The sequence below is a fragment of the Ranitomeya variabilis genome, chromosome 3, assembly GCF_051348905.1.
Source record: "Ranitomeya variabilis isolate aRanVar5 chromosome 3, aRanVar5.hap1, whole genome shotgun sequence".
Lineage (NCBI taxonomy): Eukaryota > Metazoa > Chordata > Amphibia > Anura > Dendrobatidae > Ranitomeya > Ranitomeya variabilis.
In genome coordinates this window covers 773416607-773433985 of record NC_135234.1, presented here as the reverse complement: position 1 = coordinate 773433985, position 17379 = coordinate 773416607, and the positions used below count along the sequence as shown (strand labels likewise).

General features: G+C 45.8%; 1 protein-coding gene across 4 annotated transcripts in view; it reads left to right on the top strand.

Moving 5' to 3' along the window:
- LOC143817438 (beta-arrestin-1) overlaps positions 1-17379 on the top strand; it is a 239291-nt gene that overhangs the window by 66957 nt on the left and 154955 nt on the right. For 2 of the 4 annotated variants that reach the window (XM_077298844.1, XM_077298841.1), the window contains exon 1: positions 12428-14510. The exons of the other annotated variants lie outside the window; for them this stretch is intronic. In XM_077298844.1, coding sequence (XP_077154959.1) covers positions 14494-14510 — 17 coding nt within the window. In that variant the 5' untranslated portion in view covers positions 12428-14493. Of the gene's footprint in view, positions 1-12427; positions 14511-17379 lie in introns of those variants that run through there. 4 annotated transcript variants of the gene reach the window in all.

Sequence of the window (17379 nt, the reverse complement as noted above, 5' to 3'; positions counted from 1 at the left end):
TGAAGAAATGTAGACAAACATATTTTATAACATAAAAAGATGAAATATTCTGTGCTAAATACATCTCCAATATTTATTTGTGACTGTGGAGCTCCCCCTAGTGGTGACTGCAGACAGGATCTTATCATGTATCTCTGTATACAGGGAGCTCCCCCTAGTGGTGGCTGCAGACAGGATCTTATCATGTATCTCTGTATACAGGGAGCTCCCCCTAGTGGTGACTGCAGACAGGATCTTATCATGTATCTCTGTATACAGGGAGCTCCCCCTAGTGGTGGCTGCAGACAGGATCTTATCATGTATTCTCTGTATACAGGGAGCTCCCCCTAGTGGTGGCTGCAGACAGGATCTTATCATGTATCTCTGTATACAGGGAGCTCCCCCTAGTGGTGACTGCAGACAGGATCTTATCATGTATCTCTGTATACAGAGAGCTCCCCCTAGTGGTGGCTGCAGACAGGATCTTATCATGTATCTCTGTATACAGGGAGTTCCCCCTAGTGGTGACTGCAGACAGGATATTATCAGGTATCTCTGTATACAGGTAGTTCCCCCTAGTGGTGGCTGCAGACAGGATCTTATCATGTATCTCTGTATACAGAGAGCTCCCCCTAGTGGTGGCTGCAGACAGAATCTTATCATGTATCTCTATATACAGGGAGCTCCCCCTAGTGGTGGCTGCAGACAGGACCTTATCATGTATCTGTATACAGGGAGCTCCCTCTAGTGGTGGCTACAGACAGGATCTTATCATGTATCTCTGTATACAGGGAGCTCCCCCTAGTGGTGACTGCAGACAGGATCTTATCATGTATCTGTATACAGGGAGCTCCCCCTAGTGGTGGCTGCAGATGGAATCTTATCATGTATCTGTATACAGGGAGCTCCCCCTAGTGGTGGCTGCAGACAGGATCTTATCATGTATCTCTGTATACAGGGAGCTCCCCCTAGTGGTGACTGAAGACAGAATCTTATCATGTATCTCTGTATACAGGGAGCTCCCCCTAGTGGTGGCTGCAGACAGGATCTTATCATGTATCTCTGTATACAGGGAGCTCCCCCTAGTGGTGGCTGCAGATGGAATCTTATCATGTATCTGTATACAGGGAGCTCCCCCTAGTGGTGGCTGCAGACAGGATCTTATCATGTATCTCTGTATACAGGGAGCTCCCCCTAGTGGTGACTGAAGACAGAATCTTATCATGTATCTCTGTATACAAGGAGCTCCCCCTAGTGGTGGCTGCAGACAGGATCTTATCATGTATCTCTGTATACAGGGAGCTCCCCCTAGTGGTGGCTGCAGACAGAATCTTATCATGTATCTCTGTATACAGGGAGCTCCCCCTAGTGGTGGCTGCAGACAGAATCTTATCATGTATCTCTGTATACAGGGAGCTCCCCCTAGTGGTGACTGCAGACAGGATCTTATCATGTATCTGTGTATACAGGGAGCTCCCCCTAGTGGTGGCCGCAGACAGGATCTTATCATGTATCTCTGTATACAGGGAGCTCCCGCTAGTGGTGGCTGCAGACAGGATCTTATCATGTATCTCTGTATACAGGGAGCTCCCCCTAGTGGTGGCTGCAGACAGGATCTTATCATGTATCTCTCTATACAGGGAGCTCCCCCTAGTGATGGCTGCAGACAGGATCTTATCATGTGTCTCTGTGTACAGGGAGCTCCCACTAGTGGTGACTGCAGACAGGATCTTATCATGTATCTCTGTATACAGGGAGCTCCCCCTAGTGGTGACTGCAGACAGGATCTTATCATGTATCTCTCTATACAGGGAGCTCCCCCTAGTGATGGCTGCAGACAGGATCTTATCATGTATCTCTGTATACAAGGAGCTACCCCTAGTGGTGACTGCAGACAGAATCTTACCATGTATCTCTGTATACAGGGAGCTCCCCCTAGTGGTGACTGCAGACAGGATCTTATCATGTATCTCTGTATACAGGGAGCTCCCCCTAGTGGTGACTGCAGACAGGATCTTATCATGTATCTCTGTATACAGGGAGCTCCCCCTAGTGGTGACTGCAGACAGGATCTTATCATGTATCTCTGTATACAGGGAGCTCTCCCTAGTGGTGACTGCAGACAGGATCTTATGTATCTCTGAATACAGGGAGCTCCCCCTAGTGGTGGCTGCAGACAGGATCTTATCATGTATCTCTGTATACAGGGAGCTGCCCCTAGTGGTGACTGCAGACAGGATCTTATCATGTATCTCTGTATACAGGGAGCTCCCCCTAGTGGTGACTGCAGACAGGATCTTATCATGTATCTCTGTATACAGGGAGCTCCCCCTAGTGGTGACTGCAGACAGGATCTTATCATGTATCTCTGTATACAGGGAGCTCCCCCTAGTGGTGACTGCAGACAGGATCTTATCATGTATCTCTGTATACAGGGAGCTCCCCCTAGTGGTGGCTGCAGACAGGATCTTATCATGTATCTCTGTATACAGGGAGCTCCCCCTAGTGGTGGCTGTATCTCTGTGATAAGTAATATAATAGTTGATTACAGGGGTTGGACGTTGCAGTTCCTGTTACACAGATATGTATAAATAGTAGGATTGTTATCATAAATTCCGGTTCATAGTTGTGAACCCGTCTTGTGCGTCCCTCTTATTCCCGCACCTCGATGTACGGCCGTTGCCCCGTCAGCACCTTGCAGTTATGTATAATTGCGCTAAGTGGATTTCTCTTTCTCGCACATTGATCTGTGCTTGAACGCGTTGGACGCTGCTTTCTCCAAGGTGAGGAGTCATTTTTCCCGGTGCTGAGGATTGCAGCCGGTTCTGCTGGATTCATCCTGATACATAATGCAAGAGGATGAAGTCACAGGATAAATCGCCCATAATGACCCCAACTCTCATCATCCTGGTGTGTAGTGGATTCTCCAGATCATATGTGTATGGATGAGACCACTCTCTCCTCGGCTTTCGCCCCATGTTCTGGGAATACACACCATGAGAACAAACAGCACAGTCACTACTTTTCCCCCTGTAAACAGGCGACTGACTGTAGACCCCGGCGATGAGAATTACAGGACGCTCCTTAGTGTCACGCGTTTATATCAGCAACTTAGTCTCAGTTTTTTCTAGGGGATCCAGCATTTTTGTTTTGTCACATTTTTGTTTTGTTACATTTTTGTTTTGTTACAGTTTTCTTTTGTTACTTTTTTGTTTTGTTACAGTTTTCTTTTGTTACATTTTTGTTTTGTTACATTTTTGCTTTCTTACATTTTTGTTTTGTTACGTTTTCGTTTTGTTACTTTTTCGTTTTGTTACATTTTCGTTTTTTGTTACTTTTTTGTTTTGTTACTTTTTGTTTTGTTACTTTTTTGTTTTGTTACTTTTTTGTTTTGTTACTTTTTTGTTTTGTTACTTTTTTGTTTTGTTACTTTTTTGTTTTGTTACATTTTCGGTTTGTTACATTTTCGGTTTGTTACATTTTTCTGTTGCACCAAAATTCACAAGTAAATTCTATTTCCCATTATTGATCTTCTGTAAATTTAAATTAAAACTCACTTGTTTCAGTTTCCAGTTTTTCAGTGACCGGTGCAGGATTTTCTTACTTTACCAGAAGCGACTGATAATTGTGTCCGTGCGCGGAGGATTATTACATGGTCACTATATTCCAGTGTTCTGACTGTACCATATGGCGGCGCTATTGGTCATACAATGGCACAGTATGGTGGCGTTATTAATTAACTATTGTGCAGTACAACGTGGCCATATCTTGGCACATGTATAGCGGTATTATATGCACATTGCAGGGTAATTATTGGGTCACTCTATACTGGGATTATTTTATACAACTTGGGGTTATTATTTGGAAATTGTCCTTTGGTTTTACGTTATCATTGTATGGTTTGAAAGCGGTACTGTACATGTACACAGTATGGCGCTATTAGTAAAGTACAGATATAGAAGTATTATTTACACTCATTTTGGCATTGTTATTTGATCGTTGTGTTCTGCTGTTATCTATGCACTGTATGACGGTATTATTTATACACCAAAGGCAGAATATTTTTTTCAGGTTCCGTTCATGGGACAATGCAGTGGAAATCCGGAGAGTATGATGTTATATGGACATTATTTGGTGGTATTATGTAGTTATGCAGTATTTGGACACAGTATGGTGGCAGTATTCCGGCAGTGTATATATTGTTGCTATTCATACACTATAGTGCAGTATAATGTGTGCAGTGCACTATCATGCAGTATTGTGTTCTGTGCATGGTTTGGCAGTATTATATTCATCCCGCTCTACATTAGCACTTATCATTGTGAAGGTGACCTGTCTTATAATACAGTAATGTTTCTTTTTGGCCCTGCGGTGACCATGTGTCCGCAGCTTTCTTCCAAGCTCACGTCTCCGCCGGTCAAGCTGCTGATGACATATGCCGGGACCCCCCGTAGGAAAGTCCTCTGACCGCGGAGACCTGATAATCCTATATACTGCCAATCCGCCGAAGCCTGAGCGAGTTAGAATTAACAAAGTCCGAATCCTCCCGTCCTTGGCTCATAATAAGATTATAAGTCGCCGTGTCCGCGGCGTGAGACGTCAGGGCCACGACTTCTGAAGGTTTTCTATCTGTTTGTTACATTATTCTCAGAACGTTGCAGAACGATCCATTGTAGGATGGTAAATCCCCCCTTACCACACATCTGAAACACTCTGTGCTGCTGCGGCCGATGGATCCGATCCGTTCTACCATGTATTAATTCTGAGTAGAGCTTCAGTAGTGCGGGGGGAAGCTTGATGAAGCGATGTCACCAGCTCTGGGCTGGGGGGACGTCACTTGTGGGGGCTCCTCCGGCTGCAGCTGGGATTGGAGAGCAGCGTTTCTACACCGTGAACTTTCCAATGTTCCCATCTTCCCAGAATCGTCCGGATTGTTCTTTTGGCCTCTGGAGATCTGATAACCACAATAAATATTTCCCAGAATCCTCCTGCACCCGGATTATCAGGATTATAGAGAATCAATGCGCCGCCTCTGTGAACCGGGAAATGTACGGTAGCGCCATCCCCGTATACAGTATACACACATATATATATCCATCCCCGTATACATACATATACATAGCCTTCCCCGTATACAGTATACATATATATATATCCATCCATCCCCGTATACATACATATACATAGCCATCCCTGTATACAGTATGCATACACATATATATATCTCCATGCCCGAATACATACATATACATAGCCATTACCGTATACAGTATACATAGCCATCCCTGTATACAGTATGCATACACATATATATATATATCTCCATCCCCGAATACATACATATACATAGCCATTACCGTATACAGTATACATAGCCATCCCTGTATACAGTATGCATACACATATATATATATATCTCCATCCCCGAATACATACATATACATAGCCATTACCGTATACAGTATACATAGCCATCACCATATATATATATATATATATATATATATATATATATAGCCATCCCCGTATACAGTATACATACACAGTCATCCTGGTATACAGTATACATATATACACTGCTCAAAAAAATAACGGGAACACTAAAATCCCACATCCTAGATATCACTGAATGAAATATTCCAGTTGTAAATCTTTATTCATTACATAGTGCAATGTGTTCACAACAATAAAACATAACAATTATCAATGTACATCACAACTATTACCCCACGGAGGTCTGGAGTTGGAATGATGCTCAAAATCAAAGTGGAAAATGAAGTTACAGGCTGATCTAAGTTCATTGGAAATGCCTCAAGACAAGGAAAAGATGCTCAGTAGTGTGTGTGGCCTCCACGTGCCTGTATGACCTCCCTACAATGCCTGGACATGCTCCTGATGAGGCAGCAGATGGTCTCCTGTGGGATCTCCTCCCAGACCTGGACTAAAGCATCCGCCAACTCCTGAACAGTCTGTGGTGCAGCGTGACGTTGGTGGATGGTGCGAGACATGATGTCCCAGATCTGGGGAACGGGCAGGCCAGTCCATAGCTTCAATGTCTTCATCCTGCAGGAACTGCTGACACACTCCAGCCACATGAGGTCTGGCATTATCCTGCATTAGGAGGAACCCAGGGCCAACCGCACCAGCATATGGTCTCACAAGGGGTCTGAGGATCTCATCTCGGTACCTAATGGCAGTCAGGCTACCTCTGGCGAGCACATGGAGGGCTGTACGGCCCTCCAAAGAAATGCCACCTCACACCATTACTGACCCACTGCCAAATCGGTCATGCTGAAGGATATTGTAGGCAGCAGATCGCTCTCCACGTCGTCTCCAGACTCTGTCACGTCTGTCACATTATTATTATTTTTGTATATAGCACCATTGATTCCATGGTGCTGTACATGAGAAGGGGTAACATACAAATTACAGATATTACAGTAAGCAAACTAAGAATGACAGACTGATACAGAGGGGCGAGGACCCTGCCCTTGCGGGCTTACATACTACAGGATGGTAGGGAAGGAGACAGTAGGTTGAGGGTTGCAGGAGCTCCAGTGTTGGTGAGGCGGTAGCTTCGGTAGTGATGAGGTGGCAGCGGGGTCAGTGCAGGCTGTAGGCTTTCCTGAAGAGATGGGTTTTCAGGTTCCGTCTGAAGGATCCGAATGTGGTTGATAGTCTGACTTTTTGGGGGCAAAGAATTCCAGAGGATGGTGATATTCGGGAGAAGTCTTGGAGGCGGTTGGGTGAGGAGCGAATAAGTGTGGAGGAGAGGAGGAGGTCTTGGGAGGACCGGAGATTACGTGAGGGAAGATATCGGGAGATTAGTTCAGAGATATACGGAGGAGACAGGTTATGGACGGCTTTGTAGGTCAGTATTAGTAATTTGAACTGGATACGCTGAGGGAATGGGAGCCAGTGAAGAGATTTGCAGAGGGGGGAAGCGGAGTAGGAGCGAGAACAGAGATCAATTAGTCGGGCAGCAGAGTTAAGGATGGACTGGAGAGGTGCAAGGGTGTTAGCAGGGAGGCCACAGAAAAGGATGTTGCAGTAGTCAAGGCGGGAGATGATGAGGGCATGCACAAGCATTTTAGTAGATTGACGGTTAAGGAAAGGATGGATTCTGGAGATATTTTTGATCTGGAGGCAACAGGAGGTGGAAAGAGCTTGGATGTGCGGTTTGAAGGACAGGGCAGAGTCGAAGGTTACTCCGAGGTACCAGACTTCCGGTACGGGGGAAAGTGTGATATCATTAATTAAGATAGATCTTCCTTACCTGATCTATTTTATGTGATGGAGGAAAGATGATGAGTTCAGATTTGTCCACATTGAGTTTGAGGAAGCGAGAGGAGAAGAAAGAGGATATGGCTGATAGACTCTCCGGGATTCTGGACAGCAGAGAGGTGACGTGTGGGCCAGAAAGGTAGATCTGAGTGTCATCAGCATAAAGGTGGTACTGGAATCCATGGGACTTTGAGTTATCCCAGGTCAAGTGTATAGATTGAGAAGAGTAGGGGTCCTAGAACAGAGTCGTGGGGGACTTCAACAGAGAGAGGGTGGGATGAGGAGGTAGTGTGGGAGTGGAAAACGCTGAATGTGTGGTTGGAAAGGTACGAGGAGTTCCAGGATAGGGTGAGGTCTTTGATGACAAAGGAAGAGAGGATCTGTAGTAGGAGGCAGTGGTCAACTGTGTCAAAAGCAGAGGACAGGTCTAGAAAGTCCCTTAGCTTTGGCTGTATGTAGGTCGTTGGTAATTTTGTTCAGGGCTGTGTCAGTTGAGTGATGGGGGCGGAAACCAGATTGTAGATTGTCAAAGAGCAAGTTAGATGGAAGCGAATGGGAGCAGCGATATTAGGCGATAGCTGGACATAGCAGTTGGATCGAGGGTTGGCTTTTTAAGGATAGGCGTGATTGTGGCATGTTTGAAAGCAGAAGGGAAGGTGCCAGAAGTTAGTGATAGGTTGAAGAGGTGGGTTAGGGATGAGAAAAGAGTGGCGGTGAGGTTGGGGAGGAGGTCAGGTGGAGTTGAGCGCACAGGTGGTGAGGTGCGATTTGGAGAGGAAACAATTAAGCTCTCCTTCAGTGATGTTGCAGAGGGAGGTTATGGGGTTTGAGTATTGGTCTGGTATACAAAGGGGTTGTGGTGTTTAAACAATGAAGACTTGCCTTGTTTGGTCGATCTTATTTTTAAATTGTGTAGCAAAGTCCTCAGCAGAGATGAGGGGGGTAGTGGGGGGAGGAGGAGGGAGTTAAATGTTTTGAATAACTGTTTGGGGTTGTAGGATAGGGAAGATATGAGGGTTGTGAAGTCGCCTGTTTAGCAGAGGTGAGAGCAGATTTAAAAGCCAGTGTTGCCTGTTTGAATGCAGTGAAATCATCTTGTGAATGTGTTTTCTTCCAACGCTGCTCCGCAACCCTGGAACTTGCCGGAGCTTTTTAGTGATGTTATTGTGCCAGGGTTGTCTATTGATACGTCGCACTCTGCCGTGAACGAGAGGGGCAACCGTGTCAATAGCTGATGCAAGAGTGGCATTGTAGAAAGCAGTGGCACTGTGTGTCGTGGAGTGAGGAAATGGATGCCAGTGGTAGGATAGAGTCAGAGATTGTGTGGGTGTCTAGGTGTGCGAGGTTTCTGCGGGGGTGCACATGTTGCTGGACATGGGTGACTGGTGAGGAGGACAGGGATGAGAAGGTGAGCAGATGGTGGTTGGATAGAGGGAGAGGAGAGGTTGTGAAGTTAGATAGAGAGCAGAGACGGATGTAGAACAGGTCTAGTGTATGTCTGCCTGTGTGGGTGGCTGAGGAGGGTCACTGAGTAAGTCCAAAAGATGATGTAAGGGAAGTTTGGAGGCTGCTGACTGAAGGTTATCAGTGGGGATGTTTAAGTCACCCATGATAGTGGGAATGTCAGTGGAAAGAAAGTGAAGCCAGGTAGAGAATTGGTCAATAAAGGCAGTGGCCGGGCCTGGAGGTCGGTATATGACGGCCACTTGGAGGTTGTAGGGGGATTAGATGCGGAAAGAGTGGACTTCAAAGGAGGGGAGGATAAGGGAGGGTAGAGGTGGGATTGGGTTAAAGATGCAGTTAAAAGAACGGAGAAGACCCACTCCTCCACCATGTCTGTTGCCGGGGCAAGGGGTATGGATGAAGTGGAGGCTGCCGTAACACAGTGCAGCTGGGGAGGCTGTGTCAGAGGTTTCAGCCATGTTTCTATGAGGCCAAGGAAGGCAAGCTTGTGAGAGAGAAACAGGTCATGAATCACATTAAGCTTATTGCAGATTGAGCTGGTATTCCAGAATGCTCTAGAGAGAGGGAGCAGGGGGGTGGGCGTCAGGGGCACGGGTTTTATGCTGGAAATATTGCGGTAGTTCGTATTAGATAGGGAGCGATAGGAGGGGGTAGTCATGGGAGATATGAGCTGTGGGGGGTCCAGGGTTGGGAGATATGTCTCCAGCAGTGAGGAGAAGCAGAGAAAGGGAGAGCAGGTGGGAGGAGAGTGGCCAGCTTGTTTTATTAGGACAGACTTGAGGTTGAGGAGCATGTCAGCAGAGGAGTCAGGTGGGGAGGAAAGAGGGAAGGTGAGATGATTATTTGGTTAGAGGGTGCTGGGATTTGGGGATAGCGAAGTGTGAGGATTAGTGGAGCAAACACTGTAAGGGCATATGTAAACATGATGGAGTAAGATGGCTTAATAGGAAAGCTATATCCAAGTAATAGGAAGTGCTTACTCTGCAGACACACCCAAAAGAGACAGATACATATAGTGGGGTCCTGACTCCTGCTGTGACTAACTGGCATTGAAATAACTGCAGCTTCGATACTTTAGGTGCCATGATACTTTTGCTGCCGGGAGACGCGTGCCTGATCCGCACGCGTGCCCCCCTAGAATGCTACTAAATTTATAGGGCTAAGTAGAGGATCAGGTGGAAGGGATTGTGGGATCTGATTGGGGATAAATTAGCAATTGGCCACATGTGCTCAGTGTGTACCTGCTTTCATCTGTGAAGAGCACAGGGCGCCAGTGGCGAATTTGCCAATCCTGGTGTTCTGTGGCAAATGCCAAGCGTCCTGCACGGTGTTGGGCTGTGAGCACAACCCCCATCTGTGGACGTCGGGCACTCAGACCATCCTCATTGAGTCGGTTTCTAACCATTTGTGCAGACACATGCACATTTATGGCCTGCTGGAGGTCATTTTGCAGGGCTCTGGCAGTGCTCCTCCTGTTCCTCCTTGCACAAAGGCGGAGGTAGTGGTCCTGCTGCTGGGTTGTTGCCCTCTTACGGCCCCCTCCACGTCTCCTGGTGTACTGGCCTGTCTCCTGGTAGCGCCTCCAGCCTCTGGACACTACGCTGACAGACACAGCAATCCTTCTTGCCACAGCTTGCATTGATGTGCCATCCTGGATGAGCTGCACTACCTGAGCCACTTGTGTGGGTTATAGAGTCCGTCTCATGCTACCACGAGTGTGAAAGCACAACCAACATCAAAAGTGGCTAAAACATCAGCCAGAAAGCACTGGTGCCGAGATGTGGTCTGTGGTCACCACCTGTAGAACCACTCCTTTATTGAGGGGGTCTTGATAATTGCCAATAATTTCCATCTGTTGTCTATTCCATCTGCACAACAGCATTTGAAATTGATTGTCAATCAGTGTTGCTTCCTAAGTGGACAGTTTGATTTCACAGAAGTTTAATTTACTTGGAGTTTTATTCTATTGTTTGTGTTCCCATTATTTTTTAGAGCACTTTTGAATGTTGGTTGTGCTTTCACACTAGCTGGTAGCATGAGACGGACTCTACAACCCACACAAGTGGCTCAGGTAGTGCAGCTCATCCAGGATGGCACATCAATGCGAGCTGTGGCAAGAAGGTTTGCTGTGTCTGTCAGCGTAGTGTCCAGAGGCTGAAGGCGCTACCAGGAGACAGACCAGTACACCAGGAGACGTGGAGGGGGCCGTAGGAGGGCAACAACCCAGCAGCATGACCACTACCTCTGCCTTCGTGCAAGGATGAACAGGAGGAGCACTGCCAGAGCCCTGCAAAATGACCTCTAGCAGGCCACAAATGTGCATGTGTCTGCACAAACGGTTAGAAACCGACTCCATGAGGATGGTCTGAGTGCCCAATGTCCACAGATGGGGGTTGTGCTCACAGCCCAACACTGTGAAGGATGCTTGGCAGTTGCCACAGAACACCAGGACTGGCAAATTTGCCCCCGGTGCCCTGTGCTCTTCACAGATGAAAGCAGGTTCACACTGAGCACATGTCACAGACGTTAGAGTCTGGAGACACCGTGGAGAGCGATCTGCTGCCTGCAACATCCTTCGGCATGACCGGTTTGGCAGTGGGTCAGTAATGGTGTGGGGTGGCATTTCTTTGGAGAGCCGCACAGCCCTCCATGTGCTCACCAGAGGTAGCCTGACTGCCATTAGGTACCGAAATGAGACCCCTTGTGAGACCATATGCTGGTGCGGTTGGTCCTGGGTTCCTCCTAGTGCAGGACAATGCCAGACCTCATGTGGCTGGAGTGTGTTAGCAGTTCCTGCAAGATAAAGGCATTGAAGCTATGGACTGGCCCGCCCGTTCCCCAGACCTGAATCCGATTGAAAGCATCTGGGACATCATGTCTCGCGCCATCCACCAACGTCACATTGCTCCACAGACTGTCCAGGAGTTGGCGGATGTTTTAGTCCAGGTCCAGGAGATCTCTCAGGAGACCATCCGCAGCGTCATCATCAGGAGCATGCCCTGGCGTTGTGGCGAGGTCATACAGGCACGTGGAGGCCACACACACACTACTGAGCATCTTTTCCTTGTCATGAGGCATTTCCACTGAAGTTGGATCAGCCTGTAATTTTATTTTCCACTTTGATTTTGAGCATCATTCCAAATCCAAACCTCCGTGGGATATTAGTTGTGATTTACATTGATAATTGTTATGTTTTATCGTTCTGAACACATTCCACTTTGCAATGAATAAAAATTTGCAACTGGAATATTTCATTCAGAGATATCTAGGAGGTGGTATTTTAGTGTTCCCTTTATTTTTTTGAGCAGTGTAAGTTCTCTAATCAGCCAAACTGTTTTCAGCTGTGCTAATATACTTGCACAAGGGTTTTCAAGGGTATTCTAAACATCTATTAGCCTTCTTACACAGCAAACACAAAGTATCATATCTATTTATATATTATCTATCTATTATCTAACTATTAATCATCTATCTATCATCTATCTATTATCTATCTATGTATCTATTATCTATGTATCATCTATTATCTATCTATCTATCTGAATATTATCTATCTATTATCTATCTAGCAATTATCTATTTATCTATTATCTATCTATTATCTATTGTGATGCAGAGTCACTAATGGGTTGGGGAATACTTGCTTGGCAGTGATGAAACACACAGCAGGACTATATTTTCTTCAAAAGTTCAACTGGGTTTATTACTCCATAAACCTCTGTAGCACAAAACACAAAGTAACAGCCTTCATAGCACGGCTCAGCTCCATCAGGTCTGTGACCATACACACTTGGTAGAGTCCAATGTTCAGGCTCGCTCTGGAGCCAAACACACACAGTCTGGATTACCTGCTTGACAGCGTTGCAGGTTTTCACTGGCTGGCATCACATGGGTCCTATCCTCCAGAGAAGCTGCCTTACGGGGATCACCAACTTGCCTGACAAACATACACCAGTCGGTTCCAGACCCACCAAAGGACGGTAGCTGTCAGCGGCTCTGCAGATCCATGGCCTCACCTCGTGCTCTTCAGGGATCCGATCCGCACACAGGGCCCACAACAGAGTCCACTCAGGATCACGGCCTCACCAGGTGCTCTTCAGGGATCCGGCCCACACTCTGGACCTCCCAACACCCAGGCCTTTCCTCTCACTGGACTTTACAGCCAAGAACCATTCAGGTCCATACACAGGAGCCATGTTACCCACACCCTGGTCACATTACATACTGGTAACCACTCTCATAGGTGGGAGGTGTGTGTGGTTAGTTAGACCCGCCCAACTCTCGAGCTAACCCTGCAAGCCTCCCTTTAAAACTACACAAATACTTGTGAGACTACAGGTCCCAGAATAACCTTACTTCAGGCTTACAGCGCAGAGTAGCTTCCTCTGTGACACATACCCGGCCATTTACAATAATGCCGGACTTTGTCTCATCACCACAGTTATACCTGCAACTGCCATGCATTCCTATGGCCTCAATACGCCTCCATGAGTATTCTGAGGAGACCATGCAGCGCCCCCTACATGTAACAGGGGTCACTGCATCACACTATCATCTATCTATCTAGCTATTATCCATCTATTATCTATCTATTATCTATCTTTATATCTTTTATCTATCTATTACTGATGAGCGAGTATACTAGTTTCTCGGGTTTTCCAGAGCACGCTCGGGTGGTCTCAGAGTATTTATGACTGCTCGGAGATTTAGTTTTCTTTGCCACAGCTGGATGATTTGCGGCTACTAGACAGCTTGATTACATGTGGGGATTCCCTAGCAACGAGGCAACCCCCACATGTACTCAGCCTGGCTAGTAGCTGTAAATCATCCAGCTGCCGGAATGAAAACTAAATCTCCGAGCAGTCATAAATACTCGGAGGACACCCGAGCAACGAGTACACTCGCTCATCACTATCTATCTATCTATCTATCTATCTATCTATCTATCTATCTATCTATCTATCTATCTTATCTATCTATCTATCATCTATCTATCCATCTATCATCTACATTATCTATCTATTATCTGTCTATCATCTATTATCTATCTATCTATCTATCTATTATCTATTATCTATCTATCCATTGTCTATCTATCTATTATCTATCTTTCTATCTATCTATTATCTCTTATCTATCTATCTATCTATCTATCTATCTATCTATCTATCTATCTATCTATCTATCTATCTATCTCCTATCATTATTGGTCCATTCCCGCTCTCCTAATTACCATCCTTCCTAATAAGTCTTTATTGACCACATCCGACATGTCTCTTGATTGTGTTTTCCTGCAGCCCAGGGATCATTACTCGGCGGAGATTTCCTTCCTCCATTCTTCAGTCCCCGCTCCACAAGCTGCAGACAATTATTATTGTAGCCCTGTCCCCATCTGAGCACAATACGGTGAAGGCATCGGAGTAAAAAAAAAAACAAAAAAAATGGAAAAGCGATAAAAGCCCCAAATCCCGTTGTGCGCGGATTGTAGGCTTGTGCTGCAGCATTTGTGGCCGGCACTGCATCACATTGTGGCTTGTAAGGAGCGGTGCGGAGAGGGGCGGAGGGCGGAGGGGGATGCAGCCGGGCGCATTGGAGAATGAGGAGAAGATGGGTTTGGGAGCGGCGCGCACCTCCGTGCTCCTGACATGTCCGTGCACACTGCTAAACGGATTATGTGCGGATTGACGGCAGCAGCTACATAGGAGGACGGAGCTGAGGCATCGAGATCACGCGCCAGAGCCGCAGAGCCGGCACCGCAGCCTCCCCATGGAGAATATATTCCTGTAAGTACCAACCTGCACCCAAGGACCAGACCTGGCGCTCAGAGGCTGCGGCTCAGCCCTACGGGGTGACCGCCTGCACACAGAGGCGGTGTAGTCTTCCTAATCCCCCTATATCTATCCTGACAGCCCCCCATGAACGGGGTAGAGAGTGCGGAGGGCCAGGACGGGGTTTTGGAGGATGAGGGATGTAGTTCCTGAGAAATACGTATCAGAGTAAAGGTCAGCTATGGTAGAGAATTGTCAGGGGCCTGTCCCTTTAAGAGATTCCAGACTGATGTCTGTTTATTTATTTGTAGCAATAATGGGAAATAAAATGTATAAAAATCATTGATGTGAACGCGGCTTCTTTCATCCCTAATGGAAAGGTTTTATGAATTATTTCATTTTATAAAATATTCAATTTTTATGGGCAAAACATGTTTAATGGTTATCACAGCTGCGGAGGCGCACAACAGAAAAGAAAGCGCACTGCCACTCATGTGTCACGTGTGCATTATCCCTGTACTGTGACATCACTGTGTGTATTATCCCTGTACTGTGATATCATTGTGTGTATTATCTCTGTACTGTGACATCACTGTGTGCATTATCCCTGTACTGTGACATCACTGTGTGTATTATCCCTGTACTGTGACATCACTGTGGGTATTATCTCTGTACTGTGACATCACTGTGTGTATTATCTCTGTACTGTGACATCACTGTGTGTATTATCCCTGTACTGTGACATCACTGTGTATTATCCCTGTACTGTGACATCACTGTGTGTATTATCTCTGTCCTGTGACATCACTGTGTGTATTATCTCTGTACTGTGACATCACTGTGTGTATTATCCCTGTACTGAGACATCACTGTGTATTACCCCTGTACTGTGACATCACTGTGTGTATTATCCCTGTACTGTGACATCACTGTGTGTATTATCCCTGTACTGTGACATCACTGTGTGTATTATCTCTGTACTGTGACATCACTGTGTGTATTATCTCTGTACTGTGACATCACTGTGTGTATTATCCCTGTACTGTGACATCACTGTGTATTATCCCTGTACTGTGACATCACTGTGTGTATTATCCCTGTACTGACATCACTGTGTATTATCCCTGTACTGTGACATCACTGTGTGTATTATCTCTGTACTGTGACATCACTGTGTGTATTATCTCTGTACTGTGACATCACTGTGTGTATTATCCCTGTACTGTTACATCACTGTGTGTATTATCTCTGTACTGTGACATCACTGTGTATATTATCTCTGTACCGTGACATCACTGTGTGTATTATCTCTGTACTGTGACATCACTGTGTGTATTATCTCTGTACTGTGACATCACTGTATTATCTCTGTACTGTGACATCACTGTGTATATTATCTCTGTACTGTGACATCACTGTGTGTATTATCCCTGTACTGTTACATCACTGTGTGTATTATCTCTGTACTGTGACATCACTATGTGTATTATCCCCGTACTGTGACATCACTGTGTGTATTATCCCTGTACTGTGACATCACTGTGTGTATTATCCCTGTACTGTGACATCACTGTGTATTATCTCTGTACTGTGACATCACTGTGTGTATTATCCCTGTACTGTGACATCACTGTGTGTATTATCCCTGTACTGTGACATCACTATGTGTATTATCCCCGTACTGTGACATCACTGTGTGTATTATCCCTGTACTGTGACATCACTGTGTGTATTATCCCTGTACTGACATCACTGTGTATTATCCCTGTACTGTGACATCACTGTGTATTATCCCTGTACTGTGACATCACTGTGTGTATTATCCCTGTACTGTGACATCACTGTGTGTATTATCCCTGTACTGTGACATCACTGTGTGTATTATCTCTTTACTGTGACATCACTGTGTATATTATCTCTGTACTGTGACATCACTGTGTGTATTATCCCTGTACTGTGACATCACTGTGCATTATCTCTGTACTGTGACATCAGTGTTTATTATCCCTGTACTGTGACATCACTGTGTGTATTATCCCTGTACTGTGACATCACTGTGTGTATTATCCCTGTACTGTGACATCACTGTGTGTATTATCCCTGTACTGACATCACTGTGTATTATCCCTGTACTGTGACATCACTGTGTATATTATCTCTGTACTGTGACATCACTGTGTGCATTATCCCTGTACTGTGACATCACCGTGTGTATTATCCCTGTACTGTGACATCACTGTGTGTATTATCCCTGTACTGTGACATCACCGTGTGTATTATCCCTGTACTGTGACATCACTGTGTGCATTATCCCTGTACTGTGACATCACTGTGTGTATTATCCCTGCACTGTGACATCACTGTGTGTATTATCCCTGTACTGTGACATCACCGTGTGTATTATCCCTGTACTGTGACATCACTGTGTGCATTATCCCTGTACTGTGACATCACCGTGTGTATTATCCCTGTACTGTGACATCACTGTGTGCATTATCCCTGTACTGTGACATCACTGTGTGTATTATCCCTGCACTGTGACATCACTGTGTGCATTATCCCTGTACTGTGACATCACCGTGTGTATTATCCCTGTACTGTGACATCACTGTGTGCATTATCCCTGTACTGTGACATCACCGTGTGTATTATCCCTGTACTGTGACATCACTGTGTGCATTATCCCTGTACTGTGACATCACTGTGTGTATTATCCCTGCACTGTGACATCACTGTGTGTATTATCTCTGTACTGTGACATCACTGTGTGTATTATCCCTGTACTGTGACATCACTGTGTGTATTATCCCTGTACTGTGACATCACTGTTTGCATTATCTCTGTACTGTGACATCACTGTGTGCACTGTGACATCACTGTGTGC